The sequence below is a fragment of the Scyliorhinus canicula genome, chromosome 14 (assembly GCF_902713615.1).
Source record: "Scyliorhinus canicula chromosome 14, sScyCan1.1, whole genome shotgun sequence".
NCBI classification, from domain to species: Eukaryota; Metazoa; Chordata; class Chondrichthyes; order Carcharhiniformes; family Scyliorhinidae; genus Scyliorhinus; species Scyliorhinus canicula.
In genome coordinates, this window is record NC_052159.1 from 46,556,144 (window position 1) to 46,576,108 (window position 19,965).

The window sequence follows — 19,965 nt, forward strand, 5'->3', positions numbered from 1 at the left end:
TACCAAGCTGTGATACAACCAGAAAGCCTACTCTCCTTACTGATTGTGGCCTGTGGGTTAGGAAGTTCAGGATCCAGTTGCAGAGGGAGGAGCCGAGGCCCAGGCCATGGAGTTTGGAGCCGAGTTTCGTAGGAATAATGATGTTGAAGGCTGAGTTTTTCTGAGGTTCTGTGGTTGCTCCACCAAGGTTTAGGCTTGCTGACCTTCCAGGATTGACCTGGAGTCTCCAGGAATTAAAGATCAATCTCCTAGACCTCGCTGTGTGCGGTCCTGGAGAAAAAGCTTCGGGACATTAAAAAAAGTGTTATTTTTCTGAAGTTTTCTTTGAACATTTCCCCTTTATCAGATATAAAAATATTGAAAATGGGAGAACGGCTTTATGGTTGACAGTCAGCATCATGTAATGGGTGATGAGTCTTTCTGCTTTCCTACTGGCGTATCAATAGGATGGGTGTGTTGGCTGACTAATGGCTGGAGTGTGTGGGCAAAACCTGTGATGAAACCTTCAGGAAAACATTTAATCACAGTTGGTAACCCTATGATAGATGAGCAGGTGTACACCCAAGAAAAAGTTACCCTCATAGACCTGACCCAAAGTTGGGGGGAGGGGTGGCGGGGACGGTTGCACAAACACTAAAGCCGGGCAGTGTGTCATTTTCTAGGGATCATCTGTGCAGAGTTTTGGCAGGACAGGAGTCCCACTCTCCTCCTTTGTGTCCAATTAAAGATGTTAAAAAGCCGGTTTAGAGCTTGTCGGTGCCTGAAGTACCAGACAGCTTACCAATGCCACTAAAAACTGACCAGGTGGGTAAAGTGTGGGGATCGAGGCCTGGCTGCCACACGGAATCACCTTGGCTCCATGAGAGGTTCAGGGGACAAAATGGGAACTGGGTGGTTGGTAAGGGAATGCCCTTGGCAAAAAGGTGGCAGGGAGAGTGGAAAGTGGGCCAAAACGCAGGGTCAAGACTTTCAAGGACAGCAAAACCTAGAAAGATTAGCCAAAACTTGCAATGGAGGCACAACTGTCTGATTTTGTATTTCAAGGTCATGAGGAGCAAAATCTCATGGCTCAGGAGGGCATGGGAGAGAAAAGAAGGGCAGAAAGGCAACAGATGTCAACCCCTCAACACAGAATTGACCGCCAAAGATGGAGTCACCTGATGATGATCAAAAACCTGTGCCAGGTGGTGGCACGCCTCCAGGGAAATTGTGACCTCCTCGCAAAGACCTCCAACCTTGCAGCAGTGGTTGCTATGCCCTGCCAATAGCTATCAAAGTCAATGTGGCCTTGAATTTCTTCATTCTGGCTCCTTCCAAGGATTTATTGCAGACCCCAAAGTCATCTCAAAAACAGCTGCGCACCACTACATCTATCACTGATGCCGGGGGCAATGGATTTTGCCTCCATCTAGCTGGACTCCACCAGTTGCAGGGCATCATCAATTATACCCCTGTGGCTATCAAGTCACTGATTGACTAGCCAGAGAGATCCTTCAACAGAAAGGACACTATTCCCATAATTTCCAGCAAGTGTAGGACCGCAAGTGCTTCATCCATTTGTACACTCAGGTCCCTGGCAGCTACCATGACTCCTTCACCGTCTGACAGTCCAAATCTTTATTCCAACCTCCAAAGTGCTTGGATGGATCTTAGGGGAAGAGATGGCTACTGACCCATCTATGAAAACCCAAGAGAGAGGCACTAAGGTGATACAACCAACTCCACCTGTTCAGTAGGACAACCATTGAGCATGCCATTGGGCTTCTGAAGGTGTGATTCCATTGTCTTGGGTGATGCCCTTCTATAGGATCTTGCTCATGCTGGTTGGCTGTGCTTTCCATAACATGGTGCTCAAGAGAGATATGGACCTTGAGCACTGAGGTGCAGCGCATTGGGGGATGAGTAGGAAATAAGAGAGGAGGAGGAATTGGAGGTGGAAAACATTTTTTAAGAGTTAATTTTACGGGATGTGGGCATTGCTGGCTAGATCAGCATTTATTGCCATCCCTAGTTGCCCGTCAGAAGATGTTGGTGAGCTCCCTTCTTGAACTGGCGCAGTCTCTGAGATGTAGGTACACCCACTGTGCTATTAGGGAGTGGGTTCCAGGTTTGTGACCCAACAACAGTGAAGGAACGGCAATATATTTCTCAGTCAGGATGATGAGTGACTTGGAGGGGAACCTTCAGGTGGTGGTGCTCCCAGGTATCTGCGACTTTTGTCCTTGAGATGGTAGTGGTCATGGGTTTGGAAGGTGCTGCCTAAGGATCCTTAGTGAGTTCATGCAGTGCACCTTGCAGATGACACACATAGCTGCCACTGTTTATCGGTCATGGAGGGGCTGAATTTTTGCTAAAGGGGCAACAATCAAGCGGTTGCTGTGTCGTGGATGGTTTTGAACTTTTTGAGCGTTGTTGGAGCTGCACTCCTCCAGGCAAGTGGAGAGAAATCCACTGCACTCCTGACTTGTGCCTTGTAGGTGGTGGACAGGCTTTGGGGATTCAGGAGGTGAATTACTCGCCACAGGATTCCTAACCATTGACATGCTCTGCTAGTCACAATATTCATATGGCTAGTCTAGTTTCTGGTCAATGCGAATTCCGAGGATAGAACATAGAACATAGAACAGTACAGCACAGAACAGGCCCTTCGGCCTTCGATGTTGTGCCGAGCAATGATCACCCTACTCAAACCCACGTATCCACCCTATACCCGTAACCGAACAACCCCCCCCTTAACCTTACTTTTTAGACACTACGGGCAATTTTAGCATGGCCAATCCACCTAACCCGCACATCTTTGGACTGTGGGAGGAAACCGGAGCACCCGGAGGAAACCCACGCACACACGGGGAGGACGTGCAGACTACGCACAGACAGTGACCCAGCCGGGAATCGAACCTGGGACCCTGGAGCTGTGAAGCATTTATGCTAACCACCATGCTACCGTGCTGCCCCGTGACAAAGATGTTGATAATTCAGTGATGATAATGCCATTCAATGTCAAGGGGTAATGTTTAGATCCTCTCTTGTTGGAGATGGTCATTGCCTGACACTTGTATGGCGCGAACGTTACTTGCTACTTGTCAGTCCAAGCCTGGATATTGTCCAGGTCTTGCTGCATTTGGACAAGAACTGTTTTAGTATCTAAAGAGTCACAAATGGTACTGAACATTGTGCAATCATCTGCGAACATCCCCATTTCTGATGATGGAAGGAAGATGAGGTGGGTCGCAAGACTATTAATCCAGAGCCCCATGATAATCCTCTGGGGACCTGTGTTTGAATCCCACCACAACAGATGGTGGAATTTAAATTCAATAAAACATCTGGATTTAAAAGTCTCATGATGACCATGAAACCATTGTCGATTGTCCTAAAAACCTAACTGGTTCATTGGCAGATAGGGGACTGGTAGTGCAAAAGTCGCAGACTCATGCTGGTGGAATTTGAATTCAGTTAATAAATTTGGAATTGAAAGCTAGTGTCAATAGTTGGACCATGCCGGTCTCATTGATTGTTGTTGACACCTGTCCTGGAGGGAAGGAAATCAGCTCTCCCCACCTGATCTGGCCTACATGCGACTCCAGACCCACAACGATGTGGTTGACTGTTAAATGCCCTCTGAAGTGGCCTAGCAAGCTACTGAGTTGTATTCAACTGTGACAAAGAGATGATGCTGGATGGAAAGGTGTCGCTGCTGCACAATGAGCTATCTGCCTCCTGTAATCCTCTTGGTAGAAATACTATAATGGTTCAAGGGTTCAAGTCACACTATGGAAGCTGGTTGAATTTAAATTCAGCAAATTAATAAATTAAAGCTGGTCTCAGTAATGATGAACAAGAAACTATTGTAGATTGTCTACAAAAAAAAACGAATGTCACTAACGGCCCTCAGCAAAGGATTTCCACAGTCCTTACCTGGTCTAGCCTACATGTGGCTCACAGCAATGTGGTTGATTCTGAAATGGCTGAGCAAACCGCTGAGATGTATTAAACTGCTACAAAGTCAAAAGAGAATGAAACTGGATGGACCATCTGGCATCGACATAGGCACCGGAAAGAACAATGGCAAGGTCCTCGTTATGAGCATCTGGGGGCTTGTGCCAAAATTGGGAGAGTTGCCCCACAAAATAGTCAAGCAATAAGAACATAAGAACTAGGAGCAGAAGTAGACCGTCTGGCCCTTCGAGCCTGCTCCGCCATTCTATAAGATCATGGCTGATCTATTCGTGGTCTCAGAACCACTTACCCGCATTCTCGCCATATCCCGTAATTCCTTTATTTTTCAAAAAAACATCTACCCTATCTTTAAATATATTCAATGAAGTAGAGTCTACTACTCCTTTCGGTAGGGAATTCCATACTTTAACCACCCTCTGAGTGAAGAAGTTCCTCCTTGATTCAGTCCTAAATCTGCTCCCCCCTAATCTTGAGGCTATGCCCTCTTGTCCTACTTTCACCTACCAGTGGAAACATCCTTTCTACTTCTATCTTATCCATTCCCTTCAAAATTTTATATGTTTCTATTAGATCCCCCTTCAACCTTCTGAATTCCAGTGAATATAATCCCAATCTACTCAGCCTCTCCTCATACAATAACCCCCTCAACTCCGGAATCAGCCTAGTGAACCTCCTCTGCACCCCCTCTAGTGCTAGCACATCCTTTCTCAAGTGTGGAGACCAAAACTGCACACAGTACTCCAGGTGTGGCCTCACCAGCACCTTGTACAACTGCAACATTACCTCTGCTTTTAAACTCAATCCCTTTCGCAATGAAGAACAAAATTCCATTTGCCTTCCTAATTACTTGTTGCACCTGCAGACCAACCTTCTGTGACTCATGCACAAGTACACCCAGGTCCCTCTGCATAGCAGCATGCTGCAGCTTTTTACCATTTAAGTAATAATCCGTTCTATTGTTACTCCTACCAAAATGCACCACTTCACACTTACAGTAGTCCCCCGTTATACCGCGCTCCGCAATACGCGATATACCGCGGGGGGGCTTATGGACCCCAACTGTCAGTTGTGTCAATTTCAGCGGCCGGCTCACTTTGATCCGGAGAAGGAAGCTGCTCTCACTGAAACAATCAGCCGGCCGCTGAAATTGACACTGCCCGGTGCTCTCTCCCTCCAATCCAACTTTTAAGTTTTAATGTTTCTGATTGGAGGGAGAGAGCAGCCCGCAGTGTCAATTTCAGCGGCCAGCTGATTATTTCAGTGAGAGCAGCTTCCCTCTCCGGATCAAAGTGAGCTGGCCGCTGAAATTGACACTGCGGGCTGCTCTCTCCCTCCAATCAGAAACATTAAAACTTAAAAGTTGGATTGGAGGGAGAGAGCAGCGGGCAGTGTCAATTTCAGCGGCCGGCTCACTTTGATCCGGAGAGGGAAGCTGCTCTCACTGAAATAATCAGCCGGCCGCTGAAATTGACACTGCCGAGGGGGGGGCGGGTGTTGGGGGGGGGGAGAAGAGGGGGGGCGGGTGTTGGGGGGTGGGTGGGTGTTGGGGGGGGGGCGGGTGTTGGGGGGGAGAAGAGAAGAGGGGGGCGGGTGTTGGGGGGGAGAAGAGGGGGGGCGGGTGTTGGGGGGGCGGGTGTTGGGGGGGGGCGGGTGTTGGGGGGGGCGGGTGTTGGGGGGGGAGAAGAGAAGAGGGGGGGCGGGTGTTGGGGGGAGAAGAGGGGGGGAGAAGAGGGGGGGCGGGTGTTGGGGGGGGAGAAGAGGGGGGGAGAAGGGGGGGGGAGAAGAGGGGGGAGAAGGGGGGGAGAAGAGGGTGGGGCGGGTGTTGGGGGAAGAGGGGGGGCGGGTGTTGGGGGGGAGAAGAGGGGGGGCGGGTGTTTGGGGGGAGAAGGGGGGGCGGGTGTTGGGGAGAAGAGGGGGCGGGTGTTGGGGGGGAGAAGAGGGGGGGCGGGTGTTGGGGGGGAGAAGAGGGGGGGGCGGGTGTTGGGGGGGAGAAGAGGGGGGCGGGTGTTGGGGGGGAGAAGAGGGGGGGCGGGTGTTGGGGGGGAGAAGAGGGGGGGCGGGTGTTGGGGGGGAGAAGGGGGGCGGGTGTGGGGGGTAGAGGAGGGGGGGCGGGTGTGGGCGAGACCCCCCTGCGGGTGTGGGGGAGACCCCCCTGCGGGTGTTGGGGGAGAGAGGAGGGCCCTGCGGGTGTTGGGGGGAGAGAGGAGGGCCCTGCGGGTGTTGGGGGACGGGGGTGGAGAGGGGGGGGGAGCGGGCGAGCCGGAGGGTGTGGGGAGGGGGCGAGCCGGAGGGTGTGGGGGGAGAGGGGGCGAGCCGGAGGGTGTGGGGGGAGAGGGGGCGAGCTGGATGCTGTGGGGGAGAGCAGGAGGGTGTGGGGGAGAGGGGGCGAGCCGGAGGGTGTGGGGGGGGGGGGGGAGAGGGGGCGAGCAGGAGGGTGTGGGGGGAGAGGGGGCGAGTTGGAGATTGTGGGGGGGAGAGGGGGCTAGCCGGAGAGTGTGAGGTGGGTGGGGTGGGGGGGGGGGAGGGGAGAGGAGGAGACAGAGCCCAGTGGGTGTTGGGGGAGAGGAGGAGACAGAGCCCAGTGGGTGTTGGGGAAGAGGGGGCGAGCCGGAGGGTTGTGGGGGGGAGTGGGGTCTTGTTGGAGGATGTGGGGGGAGAGGGGGCGAACCGGAGGGTGTGAGGGGAGAGGGGGCGAGCCAGAGGGTGTTGGGGGGGGGGAGAGGGGGCGAGCCGGAGGGTGTGTGGGGAGAGGGGTCTAGAGGATGTGGGGGGAGAGGGGGCGAGCCGGAGGAAAAAAAAAGAAATTGACACTGCCGGCTGCTCTCTCCCTCCAATCAGAAACATTAAAACTTAAAAGTTGGATTGGAGGGAGAGAGCAGCGGGCAGTCTCAATTTCAACCGGCTGATTTCAGTGAGAGCAGCTTCCTTCTCCGGATCAAAGTGAGCCGGCCGCTGAAATTTTAATTGGATCCACGATGGGGGTTTTAAATTTATTTAAAAATCTATGCTAGCGCTTCCCATTGTGAGTCTACGGGGGTCTGACCTCTCCCCCCACCCCCCGTAGACTCACAATGGGAAGCGCTAGCATAGATTTTAAAATAAATTTAAAACCCCCATAATGGATATCTGCGGCTCGGATACAACGCGGGTTGGGGTCTTGGACCCCAACACCCGCGTTATAAAGGGGGACTACTGTATTGACATTATACTCCATCTGCCAGACCTTTGCCCACTCACTCAATGTGTCAATGTTCCTCTGTAAGGTTTTACAGTCCTCAGTACACTTTGCTCTGCCACACACCTTCGTGTCATCTGCAAACTTGGATACCTTACACGTAGTTCCCAACTCCAAATCGTCTATATAAATTGTAAATAATTGTGGTCCCAACACCGATCCCTGAGGCACACCACTCGTCATTGATTGCCAGCCAGAATAGCACTCATTTATTCCCACTCTTTGTTTCCTGTTAGACAACCAATCCTCTGTCCATGCTAGTACTCTACCCTTAACACCATGCATCCTTATCTTATGCAGCAGCCTCTTGTGCGGTACCTTGTCAAAGGCCTTTTGGAAATCTAGGTACACCACATCCACTGGGTCCCCTTTGTCTACCTTGCTCGAAATGTCTTCATAGAATTCCAAGAGATTCGTCAAGCATGACCAGCCCTTCATGAATCCATGCTCCGTCCGTTCAATGGGACAATTTCTATCGAGGTGCCCTCCTATCTCTTACTTGATAATAGACTCAAGCATCTTCCCCACGACAGAGGTTAAGCTAACCGGTCTATAATTCCCCATCTTTTGTCTACTTCCCTTTTTAAACAGTGGCGTCACATTTGCTGTTTCCCAATCCTCTGGGACTGCCCCAGTGTTCAGTGAATTTTGGAAAATTACCGCCAGTGCATCTGCTATTACTCCAGCCATCTCTTTCAGTACCCTGGGATGCATTCCATCAGGGCCAGGAGACTTATCTATCCTGAGCTCCATTATCTTGCCCAACAATTGCTCTTTCGTGATAGTAATGGTTTCCAGGTCCTCACCTACCTTCTTCTCTCGGTCAATTGCTGGCATGTTATTAGTGTCCTCCACTGTGAAGACCGATACAAATATTTGTTCAATGCCTCCGCCATTTCATCATATCCCATAACTAAATGACCACTCTCATCCTCTAACGGACCAATGTTTACTTTAGCCCCTCTTTTTAGTTTTATATAATTATAAAAACTTTTGCTATCTGTCATTATATTCTGTGCCAGTTTTTCTTCGTGTTCTATCTTACTTTTCTTTATGGCTTTTTTCGTGGATTTCTGCTACCCTTTAAAGTTTTCCCAATCTTCTAGTTTCCCGCTGATCTTGGCCACTTTGTAAGCATTCTCTTTCAATTTGACAGCCACATGTATCTCCTTAGACACCCATGGTAGATTACCTCTTTTCTTACAATTCTTCCTTCTCACTGGAATATACTTTTGTTGAGCACTATGAAAGATTTCTTTGAAAGTACTCCACTGCTCCTCAACTGTCCTACTATAAAATATTTGTTTCCAGTCTACTTTAGCGAGGTCCTTCCTCATTCTATCGTAGTCCCCTTTGTTCAAGCATAGGACCCTGGTATTGGATTCTATCATCACACTCTCCATCTGTATACTAAATTCAACCATGCTGGGATCACTCCTCCCAAGAGGATCCCTAACGATGAGGTCATTAATTATTCCTGCCTCATTACACAGGACCAGATCTAGGATAGCTTGCTCTCTCGTCGGTTCCATTACATATTGTCCCAGAAAACTATCCCGGATACACTCAACGAACTCCTCTTCAAGGCTACCCTGACCGAGCTGATTTGACCAATCTATATGCAGATTAAAATCTCCCATGATAACTGCTGTACCCTTTTCACAGGCATTAGTTATCGCTTCATTTACTGCCCGTCCCAGTGTGATGCTATTATTTGGTGGCCTATAGACTACGCCTATCGGTGTCTTTTTCTTCTTAAAATTTCTAATTTCTACCCAAATGGATTCAACCTCATTCTCCATAGAACCTATATCATCCCTCAATGCCACCCTGATGTCGTCCTTGATTATTAGTGCTACTCCACCTCCCTTACATACCTGTCTATCCCTCTGAAACGTCTGGTACCCCTGGATATTTAACTCCCAGTCATGACCATCCTGCAACCATGTCTCCGTAATGGCTATCAAGTCATATTCATTCGCGATGATTTGTGCCGTTAATTCATCAACTTTGTTACGAATGCTACGAGCATTCAGGTAAAGTGCCTTAATGCTGACTTTCTTATCATTATTAGAGAAATTGGACATCATGAGATGTCCTAAGTTATCCTTCCTTTTTGCTTCATTTCTAGTCTGCCTTGAACTTAAATCCACCTGCACACATGCTAACCTGCTGCTTATCCTTCCATTTAACTCCCTACTCCCTGTTGCTTTCCCTTCCCCCCGACTCAGAAGTTTAAAGTCCTACTGACCACCCTATTTATACTTTTCGCTAGAACACTGGTTCCAGATCGGTTCAGGTGGAGACCGTCCCAATGGTACAGATCCCCCTGGTTCCTAAACTGGTGACAATACCCCATGAAATGGAATCCCTCTTTCCCACACCAATCCCTTAGCCACGTGTTTACTTCCCTAACTTTCTTATCCCTATGCCAATTAGCACGTGGCTCGGGCAGTAATCCGGAGATTATGACCCTCGAGGACCTGTTCTTCAATTTCCTTCCTAGTGCTTGATAATCCCCAAACAGGTCCTCCACCCTAGCCTTGCCTATGTTGTTAGTCCCAATGTGGACCACAACAACTGGATCCTCCCCCTCTCGCTCAGTATCCTTTCAAGCCGGTCGGAGATGTCCCGCACCCTGGCACCGGGCAGGCAACACATCATGCGGGACTCCCTATCCGGCTTGCAAAGGATACTATCTGTCCCTCTAATTATAGAATCCCCTATAACAACTACTTGTCTTTTTGCTCCCCCCCTCTTGAATGGCCTTTTGCACCATGGTGCCGTGGTCAGCTGGCTCATCCTGTCCACAGCCCTTTTCCTCATCTGCACAGGGAGCAAGAATCTCACACCTGTTGGACAAGGTCAAGGGCTGAGGCTCCTGCACTCCTGAACTCCAACCCCCCTACCTGCCTCACTTACAATCACACCCTGTTTTTCCTGAACACTTACTGAATTTGAATTACTTAATCTACCGGGTGTGACTGCCTCCTGAAGCAAAACGTCCAGGTAACTCTCCCCCTCCCGGATGTGCCGCAGAGTTTGAAGCTCAGACTCCTATTCTGATCCGGAGTTCTTCCAGCAACCAACACTTGCTGCAGATGTGGTCACTGCCGTTCACAATGGGAGCAGCCAGCTCCCACATCATACAGCTACAACACATCACCTGTCCAGCCATCTCTCCTTATTTAATTAACGTTTACAAATTTATGTTAAATAATTTCTAGTACTTCTCTGCTAAATAAAAGCTTAATTCAACTACTATAATACTCAATAATAAACTTATACCAAATAGGAGTGAAAAAAAACACTTTACCTTATCAAATTGGTTAGAGGAGTATGACATACTCATACTCACGGAATCACAGAAAATGTCCCTCAACATTTCTGGTATGTCCTGCCCCACCGGACAAAACCACCAAAGATGACTGCAGAGTTATATACGGTGAGGAAAGTGGTCCTGGGTGTCCTCAACCTTGGTTTGATGAAAATTATGAATAGATCGCTGTTGAGTAGATATTCTCTGCACTAAACATGTGAAAAATCTTCAGTTGTTTAACAGGAAGACATCTTCAGGGTCTGTTCAGTATCCATTGAGAACAGTTTCTTAAATTCATTCATATTAAATTAGTTTTTGAAACATAATCTAAAAATAACTACGCGTTAAATATTTGCTGTTGTGCATTGAGAATTGTCTGTAGATTTGACTGATATAATTTTTAAAGCAAATATCTTGTAGAGTTCTGGCTGCTTTTCTTGCTGAAAACCCTTTCAATTTTGCTTCCATATAAATTTCTAAATATATAATTGTTCTTGTTAAATAAACCCTAACAGTGCACGATTATTTTATCCCTGCCTGCTGTTTAATCAAGGCAGTTTGACAGGGTACATAACTTACTGCTAATTAGTCCAGTGAAAGATGCCATTTAGTTTTGAATGGATCACACTGGTGGTTTTGTTGTAGACTGGTGAACCCTGAAGGTTACTTCAGCCGAAATGCTTAATGATACAATGTTTTCCTTTCCAACTACTAACCATTAAGATGATGAGTATTGGCATGAAGACTGTAAAATTCTGCAGGACAATTGTAAAGGTCCACCCTGCACGAACGTGTTTTCTCATGTTTTGGTTTTGTAGCCTAGATCAGCAGAAATAAAAACCGACTACCTGTCAATCATAATGGACCCTGACGAAGTACCACTCGATGAGCAATGTGAACACCTTCCCTATGATGATAATAAATGGGAATTTCCTCGAGACAGACTGAAACTAGGTATGAGCACAAAGTTTGAATGCTAGTTTTGGAGTGCCGGGTGATATGTACTTTTTTTTGTCTCAATAATAAATTCAACCTCTCATTTTTAGAAAATAGCTCAGTTCATCGTGGTAGGAACTATGGTGGCCAGGCCCACTCGATTATGGGAGAGGTTCCTGGTGGCGGGAAATACCCCCCTGATTAAATTGGAGGGCAAAAGGACTGACACCTGACAGGAGGTCAGTTAGGCTCATTAATGAGTCAATTGACACCCATTATCCCTGAGCCAACCTCAATTTAGTGGTAGCTCAGGGATTAAATGGAGGGCACATGGCCCTTTCCTTTCTATTCTTTTTAATTGCGTTGCTTGCTCGAATTGCAACCGAATTCTCTCCAGTTCAATTTCCCCACCAGAAAATGTCCATGATGCTGCATTACTTCATGGGCCCTCCTGTGTTTTTCGCATCTCTTTCAAATTTAAATGTTGAGCAACGGCGTCAGAAGATGGACATTGCTCAGGCGCTCCAGAGCGTGGCCCAATCACAGAGGAGCATCGCTGAGGGCTCGACAATGGGGAGCCACCAGGCTGCCAAAGCCAGATGACTCAGAGGCTTCTGGAACTCACTCCACCTGTCCCTCCATCCCATGGAGACTAGGGCCTTACAGGCATTGTCAGTGAGGAAGCACGGGAGACCAACCAGGGACTTCAATCAACGAGATGACGGTGGTCTCCAAGTTCTCCCAAATCCCCCCTCATGACACTGGTGCATCTCAAGGGCAGCGGGCAGAACAGGGTAGCATGGTGATGCCAGTGACACTGCTAAGTCAGCCAAGTGCTTGCCAGCTCCAGGCCCTCCAGAAGACATCCGCCAATGGCATCAAAGGCCACAAGGCGCGGAAAACTGCAGGCTACCTCCAACTCTGATGTGCATCGTGGAGACACATCTAGACCTAGCAGTACACCATGAAAGACAAAGAAGATTAAGGAGCACTGAGTGGGCACTGATGGGGAACGGAGAGGGGTGAGATAGATTCACAATCTCTAGTTAGAGGGAAAGGAAATGTCAATGGTTCACTATTAAGACATGTTACACTTGATACATGTGAAGCCTCTGTCACATTAATCACCACAGCGGGCCTGCTTGCAGTCCACCCCTTGTTGCCCTCTGAACCCCCCCGGCTGGCCCCCGGACACAGTAGTGTCAGATCAAATGGCCCCAATACAGACCCCGATCAGAGGACAGGTGTAAGCACACAGTCAGCAGAAAGACAGGAGTCATACTTTGGCACAAACTGAAGAGCGCCAGAGCTTTCCTACCCACATGTTACCATCACTTTCCTGCCATTTATGGTGACCTGCTGACACAGGCCCATCACCCTGGAGTGATGTTACACAAACCCTTGGAGGGTGGAACAGAGTGGCCAGGGAGGGAGTGGTGTTAAATGGATGGGGAGGAATTTGAGGGGGTAGGGCGATTGGGGAGAGATGGGGGATTGGAGGGAAAGGAGGGAAATGGGGGGGTATTGGGGTGGAGGGAAATGGTGGGGGAGGGGATTGGAGGAAGGAGGGAAATGGAGATGTTGAGCTGATGGACATAGCTTTGTCCAATGTGAATCTGGTGTGGATGAGGACCTCCCTGGTCCTCTGGGCTTGCCAAATCCTTGTCGTTGCCTGTATTCCATCCTCTGGCACCTCCTGCGGCTCCTTCCTGGGCTCATCCTCCAGCCCCTCCCGGTCTGCTTCCTACTCTTCAGTTGAGGCTGCGTGTCCCTCCTCTTCCAGATGTCACTCCGTTGCACGCCAGGATGTGGAGGGCATAGCAGACCGCCACAAAGTGGGAGACCCTCTGGAGTCTGCAGGTCACCACCAGAACAGTCCACGCATCTGAAACACATTTTGAGCAGTCCGTGCACCGCTCAATGAAAACACGGGTGGCAACATGGGCCTCATTATATCGAGTCTCCGCCTTGGTCTCAGGCCTCCGTACTGGGGTCATCAGCCAGGACTTCCGTGGGTACTGTCAGGATCCTCCTGTCAATCCTTGTTTGTCCGTGGTTTTGTTCCTTTAAATATCTGTTATTTTGCTGTCTCGATTTTTGTACATGGACAATTAGTGTGCCTATGCCTTTAACATGGACTTCACCTTTAATTCGAAGGCAGGTTGCAAAGAGCAGTTTATGTTTCGGATCAGTGCTGACACGTCGTGATGGACTTGGCTTTTGGCCAATGGATTGTTTATGGCGGCACAGTAGCACAGTGGTATACCTCACATTTGTTGGATTAAACCCTGCCAGGGCGGCACGGTTCCACAGTGGATAGCATTGTTGCTTCACAGGGCCAGGGATCCAGGTTTGGTTCCCGGCTTGAGTTACTGTCTGTGTAGAGTCTGCATTGGTTTCCTTTGGGTGCTCCGGCTTCCTCCCACACAAGCCCTGAAAGACGTTAGTTGAATTGGACATTCTGAATTCTCCCTCTGTATACCCGAACAGGCGCCGTAGTGAGGTGACTAGGGGATTTTCACAGTAACTTCATTGCAGTGTTAATGTGAGCCTACTTGTGACAATAATAAAGATTATTATTATTAGACTTGCCGGGCCTTATCAATGACCCTTGCCATTTGGTTGGAGTTTTTTCTGGAAAGTTCCTTCCTTTGTGTGATTGAGTTTTCTTTTACTTTCGTTTGGTCAGAAGCTGGAGAGTCACAACCCTGGAGCTGAATTCTCCATCGGCGGGATCCTGTGTTTCGCCTGCAGTGCACTTGCCTGCGGATTTCCCGATGGTGTGGGGGTGCCCACAATGGGAAACCCATTGGCCGGCTGCCAGGACAGAGAATCCTGCTGCCAGCAGCAGTGCGCCGCACCGGAAAATGGGTGCAGCAAGACGGAGGATCCCGTCCACAATCTCTTTCCCATCTAATGGATTCTTTCTGAAGATCCAAAGTAAAGATCTTTCTCTCTGCACAGCCAGACTGAACTCCAGCCACCAACTGAAGGCAGAGTTCAAAAAGCCCTTTGCAAATCTCTTGCGGGGATGGGATCTCTGTTCTTATCTCAGTAAGTTAATTGGTCATCGTGGTGGAGTTCGAAACATGTAAGAATTAAACAGGCCAGAGGCTGTTCCTTTGAGTGAAGGTGCAGGTTGGTAAAAGTTAAAGTACCTCTCCAGAAGAAAACCTATTGTCTGGGAGTACCAGCTGATGGCTCCTGCCAGAAGATCATCTCTAACTATACACTGGTTGGGGGGGGGGGGGGGGGGGGGCTTCGATCACTAAGCATCCTGGGAGGACAGCCTGCTTGACATCATAAGCAAGGGCACTCATCTTTCATTTCATTTTAATTCCGATTATTTTACCCCCCTCCTGTGTGTGTCTATCTTGTGTGTCTGGTGGGTAGAGGGTGGGATGGTAAAAGTGGGGGGGGGGGGGGGGGGGGTAGTAGATTAGCAGGCCGTTATTATGTGCAATTATTGCATATTTCAACTTTATTCTTGTTATAAATAAACAGTTACTGTGTTCAACTTACTAACCTGGTGGCTATCACTTATTGAGTAGTTAAGGAACCAAAATTCTGCAAATTTTACATTAGGTATTGGTTAATTCACTTGTGTTGGGACTCCGCTTGCTGTGGGATTGGAATCGACCATGCACTAGCCCAGGGTGTCATAACAGTACCCTTTGTTCCCCAAACACCAACCTGTCACCCTGGGGTGGTCCTTGAAGACGTCGGGGATCCAGGTTGTGGCTGTCATGCATGCTCCCTGGGTAGCTTGCAGCTATGTTCATAGAACGTAGTAAAGTACAGCACAAAACAGGGCCTTTGGCCCACGATGTTGTGCCGAACTTTTGTCCTAGATTAATCATAGAAGTTACAGTGCAGAAGGAGGCCATTCGGCCCATTGAGTATGAACCAGCTCTTGGAAAGAGCACCCTACCCAAGGTCAACACCTCCACCCTATCCCCATAACCCAGTAACCCCACCCAACACTAAGGGCAATTTTGGACACTAAGTGCAATTTATCATGGCCAATCCACCTAACCTGCACATCTTTGGACTGTGGGAGGAATGATACGGAGGTGGTAGTCGTACGCACTCTGAACATTCAGGATGTGGAACCCTTCCTGTTAATGAAGGGCACTCCCTGATGCCCCAGTGCATGCAAGGTGATATGTGTGCCATCTGTTTCCCCCTGGACCTGGGGCATCCCGGCGATGATGGAGAATCCTGCAGCCCTGGCATTTTGGTAGGCTTGATCGAGATTGAAGGTGATGTAGTTGGAATCCTGGGCAAACAGGGCATCTGTGACCTCCCGGATGCACCTGTGGGCTGTAGCTTGAGAAATGAACCCTGGAATGAATCGGTTGCAAAACGTTCAGGGCTACGGTGACCTTCACGGCCACTGGGAGGGGGTGTCCTCCTCCTTCATGAGGTACCATGTCCCCGAGGATGTGACACAGGTGCCGCTCTCTCTCTTTGTCGAGACAGAGCCTCCTGCAGCACATGCTGTTCGTCATCTCATCGAAAGATCAATGATGCCCGTACACCTTGGGCCATCGCTGACCTCCCCCTCTGGGTTCCTCCTCAGCCTGATGGGTGGCCGGGTCTTCAGGGTATGCGGCATACCTCTGCACATGGGGTGCCGCCTGCAGCCTGCTGCTGCTGCCTTCTCCAGCATCAGGCTGCCTTGGCTGCCACCAGCAACGCGAGGGCAGCCTCTGTGGATCCACACCAGCAAACATTTTTAAAGCTGGAAGGAATTGGAGGAGGGGAGAGACTGACAATCTGTGAAGGCTTCCATCCTAGGACCCTCAAATCCCATAAGTATACCCCCCACCACGAAACTCCCGCCTTCTCTCTGGAGTGTCGTCCAGCGAGCCAGTTGTGCTGGCAAAGCTTGCTCTGCACACTCACCTCCGGTGAGCCCATTGGCACCAGACCTCTGCCTGGCACATTCAGGAGACCAGCGCTTTAGTGTTTGATTGTTGGCAGTTATGGTGCCTACTCTCCTAAAGTTCAGGCACACTGTTCAAACTTCAAAGTCACTTGAGGTGCTATTCACTAATCATCGTCAGAGGTATGGCATCGCACCCAATGTTTCTAACCTGTCCCTGCTATGCTCCTAATCTCTTCCTCACATTCTGAATGTTCATCATCTCTACTGTGGTTGTAATTTGCAGGGTTGCTGAATAGCTGGAAACTCAGGAAAATCTCAGCCATGCCTCCTAGTATGCTTCCAGCGGGCAGATCAGTGTCACAATCAGACATGGGAAAGAAATTGTGATGACCATTTTTGGTGGTCTTTTGGGCCTGCCTCTAAACTGCCCAAAAACAGTCAGTTTTCTTCAAGACATTCTGAGCCTAAATCCCAATGGGCTACTTTTATTGCATATCCTTGCCTGATGTCTTTCCAAATCTTAGTGACAGTGCAGGAGTTTTCTCAGGCACTGACTTTCTGAGAACCAGACAGGCCCTCAGTCGTCTGTAGATCCCATGGTGCGTTTACTTTCTGGTCAGGTGGTGCCAGAATACATTTTCAGTCGCTATTTCCTGGGGGCTGGTTTAGCACACTGGGCTAAATCGCTGGCTTTTAAAGCAGGCCAAGGCAGGCCAGCAGCACGGTTCAATTCCCGGACCAGCCTCCCCGAACAGGCGCCGGAATGTGGCGACTAGGGGCTTTTCACGTAACTTCATTGAAGCCTACTCGTGACAATAAGCAATTTTCATTTTCATAATCATTAGGAATGGGAATCACAGCTGACTTTCCCCTCACTAATCCAGGAGCCCTACAGCCAATTATGCTTTGAGTGCTGTACCCAGCTAGAATCAGCTAAATCAGTAGAAATTGAATGTGGGGTTATCCTGCTCTGCATGGTTCAATATGTCTTTAATTGAAGTCAACTAAACTGTTTTCCTTGCCACAAAAGAGTTGGTTCCTTCATGTTATTTATGACAGGAAGCTTAAGTTACAGGTTAAGCTGATAACAGAACCATATTCCAAAGCTGTTTGTTTGGATGAGAGTCATGGTTGTTCCTTACATTTTAGGAATTCCTGTGAGTTATACGTTACAGAACAAAACAGGATGTGCTTACTGGAACCATAGCATGAGCATTGGCTGTTGCTTCATCTTGCACTGGCATGTTTGCTAATGGTTTGCTAAATTAGCTGTGAAATGCATTTTCTCGAGGCTATCCAAGGCTATCTTTAAGTAGTGTACTCCGCATACCTGTGCCATTGAATCCCTTTTCCTAAAGGTTAATGAAGTAGCAAGTCAGGTATTGTACAATTTCACTGCCATGGAAATTCACAGTGCGTATGGTTCACACTGCTGGCTCTGACCCCGCTTGTCTTTATCTTCCGTGGGGTTGGGGAAGGAACTCCTGCATCTGTGCCTCTCCTGATTTTCCAGTCTTTCCACCACGCTAGAGTTATGGTGGGAGTACAGTGACAAAGTGGGGAGTTAAATATTTTCACCAGGATCTTGTATCTCCCACTATTTGTGAATAGTTTCCCTTTACCGCTTGTGTGTTAACTGCCAGGCAATTGACTACTTTTAGGACAAGTATCGTCATCAGAATTAACATATCCACTTTTTCCAAGAAGGTGGTAGGAAAGTCCGATGAAAGTATTGCTACATAGCTGACATTTTAAGATATTTGTTGTGGTACAGTATCTATATTTGAAGAGGAAAGCAGTGCAAAGATAACTATAAAGTGGCTGAAATACAGCTTATCTGACCTAATACACTAATGCACTGAAACTTAATTTTGCATTGTGAGCTTTAAAGTGAATGGGAATAATTCAATTTGAAGTTGCCTATTTATCTTTCCTTGCCTTGATCAACAGGGAAAGCTCTCGGCCGTGGGGCTTTTGGGAAAGTCGTGGAAGCTTCTGCTTTTGGCATCAATAAATCATCCACATGTAAAACAGTTGCTATTAAAATGTTAAAAGGTAATCTGATTCTGATATTTATTATTAATAAAAATATACTTGAAACATATTGAATTATTTAACAATTGTGTCTTGTAAAGAACAAATCTCCTTGTAGGTTAAATATTTGAAAGTGTTTCAAATTCTGCTGCAAAATACTTTGTCCTGAAATTCTTCAGTTTGCAATCCCGACAGTTAAGCCAGAATTGCACACAAAACGATGGCCTCCAGCACCGACCCTGCTGGGGAGCAACCAATGGTTTGACATCTTATTTGCATGTGTCATATGGATACATGTACAGTGCCTCCTTACGTCTGTAAGATGGCTTCGCTATCCACCTATCCATGTTTTGTGGGACATCGTGGTTAACAAGGCCCCTGCTTCTGACTTCAGGGTGGGTGACCCTGTGGAGGATGGTTCACCTTCCACGGAAAAGTAAATGGGAGTCCAGAAGTCAATCTGAAGAACAGAAATTCCCAGTTTAGCAAGGCCCCTCCCTGGCTTCTTTTCCTGACCATCATTTGTCTTGCAGTGGGTGGATGGGAGTTACACCTTTACAAAACAACTAGGAATCTCCCAGAAGCAACAAAGACGTGGGGCTGGATTCTCCACCCCGCCACATTTCAGGTTCATCCCGCCGGCGGGATGCTCCATTACGCCGGCTGGTCAATGGGGTTTCCCATTGTGGGGCAGCCCCACACCACCAGGAAACCCCCGGGCTGCTGGCAAAATGGAGCATCCCGGCGGCGGAGAATCCAGCCCCTGGTCTCAATGTGTTCCTGGGGATTCCACTAATCCATCACAGTTACAGTAAAAGGCGATCAGAACTCCTGTGCAAACATGAGGCCTGGCTGTTTAGAGGAAACTAAAATAAAGAATGGTGAGACTATAAAATAACACGTGTTAATTTTGTCATTAGTATTGATGATGGTTACAGAATTATTCCAGTTCTTTATGTACATGTTTGATATTTGCATATATGTCTGTATAGGAAAATTAAAACCTTCATTTGTTTAGTTTTATTGCTGGGGTTTTGAAAATGCCCAAACTAAAAATTACAATTGTTGTTCTTTAAGTTGTTTAATATTATTTTCTTCATAGAGGGGGCCACAGCCAGTGAATACAAAGCTTTAATGTCAGAACTAAAAATCTTGATTCATATTGGACATCACCTGAATGTGGTGAATTTGTTGGGAGCATGCACCAGACATGGAGGTTCGTAATATTATGACGATATTATGACTGTATCGGTGGTATATTAGAATTTAATAATAGCACAGAGTAAATCTTCATTAAAGTTTGACTGTAAAATGACAAATTACTTTGTTAGAAGGAAAATCCCATAACAAAGTAAATCAGTCTGGAAGATCCCCTCTGATTGCTGTTTATAGCAAAATCATGAAAAAGCACATTTAGACCCGTGCTAATAATAACAAACAGAAGAAATCTCACGCTATGTGTAAAAATCTTCAGCTTTTTTAAAAGGTGCAATTTTGTTATAATTCCTAACAATATGCCTTTTATTAGTAACAGGAATAATTTGAATAGCAGGGGCAGGATTTTCCGGTTTCCGACGCTGAAATTCTGTT

General features: G+C 47.9%; 1 protein-coding gene and 1 long non-coding RNA gene across 3 annotated transcripts in view; one reads left to right on the forward strand and one right to left on the reverse strand.

Annotated features, from left to right (window-relative positions):
* LOC119977178 overlaps positions 1-10,817 on the reverse strand; it is a 50,027-nt gene extending 39,210 nt beyond the window's left edge. The window contains exon 1 of the long non-coding RNA XR_005463133.1: positions 10,512-10,817. This is a non-coding gene — a long non-coding RNA (uncharacterized LOC119977178). The remainder of the gene's footprint in view (positions 1-10,511) is intronic.
* Positions 1-19,965, forward strand: part of flt1 (fms related receptor tyrosine kinase 1) — a 269,771-nt gene that overhangs the window by 178,509 nt on the left and 71,297 nt on the right. For both annotated transcript variants that reach the window (XM_038817857.1, XM_038817858.1), the window contains exons 17-19: positions 11,333-11,468; positions 18,292-18,396; positions 19,478-19,591. In XM_038817857.1, coding sequence (XP_038673785.1) covers positions 11,333-11,468; positions 18,292-18,396; positions 19,478-19,591 — 355 coding nt within the window. The remainder of the gene's footprint in view (positions 1-11,332; positions 11,469-18,291; positions 18,397-19,477; positions 19,592-19,965) is intronic.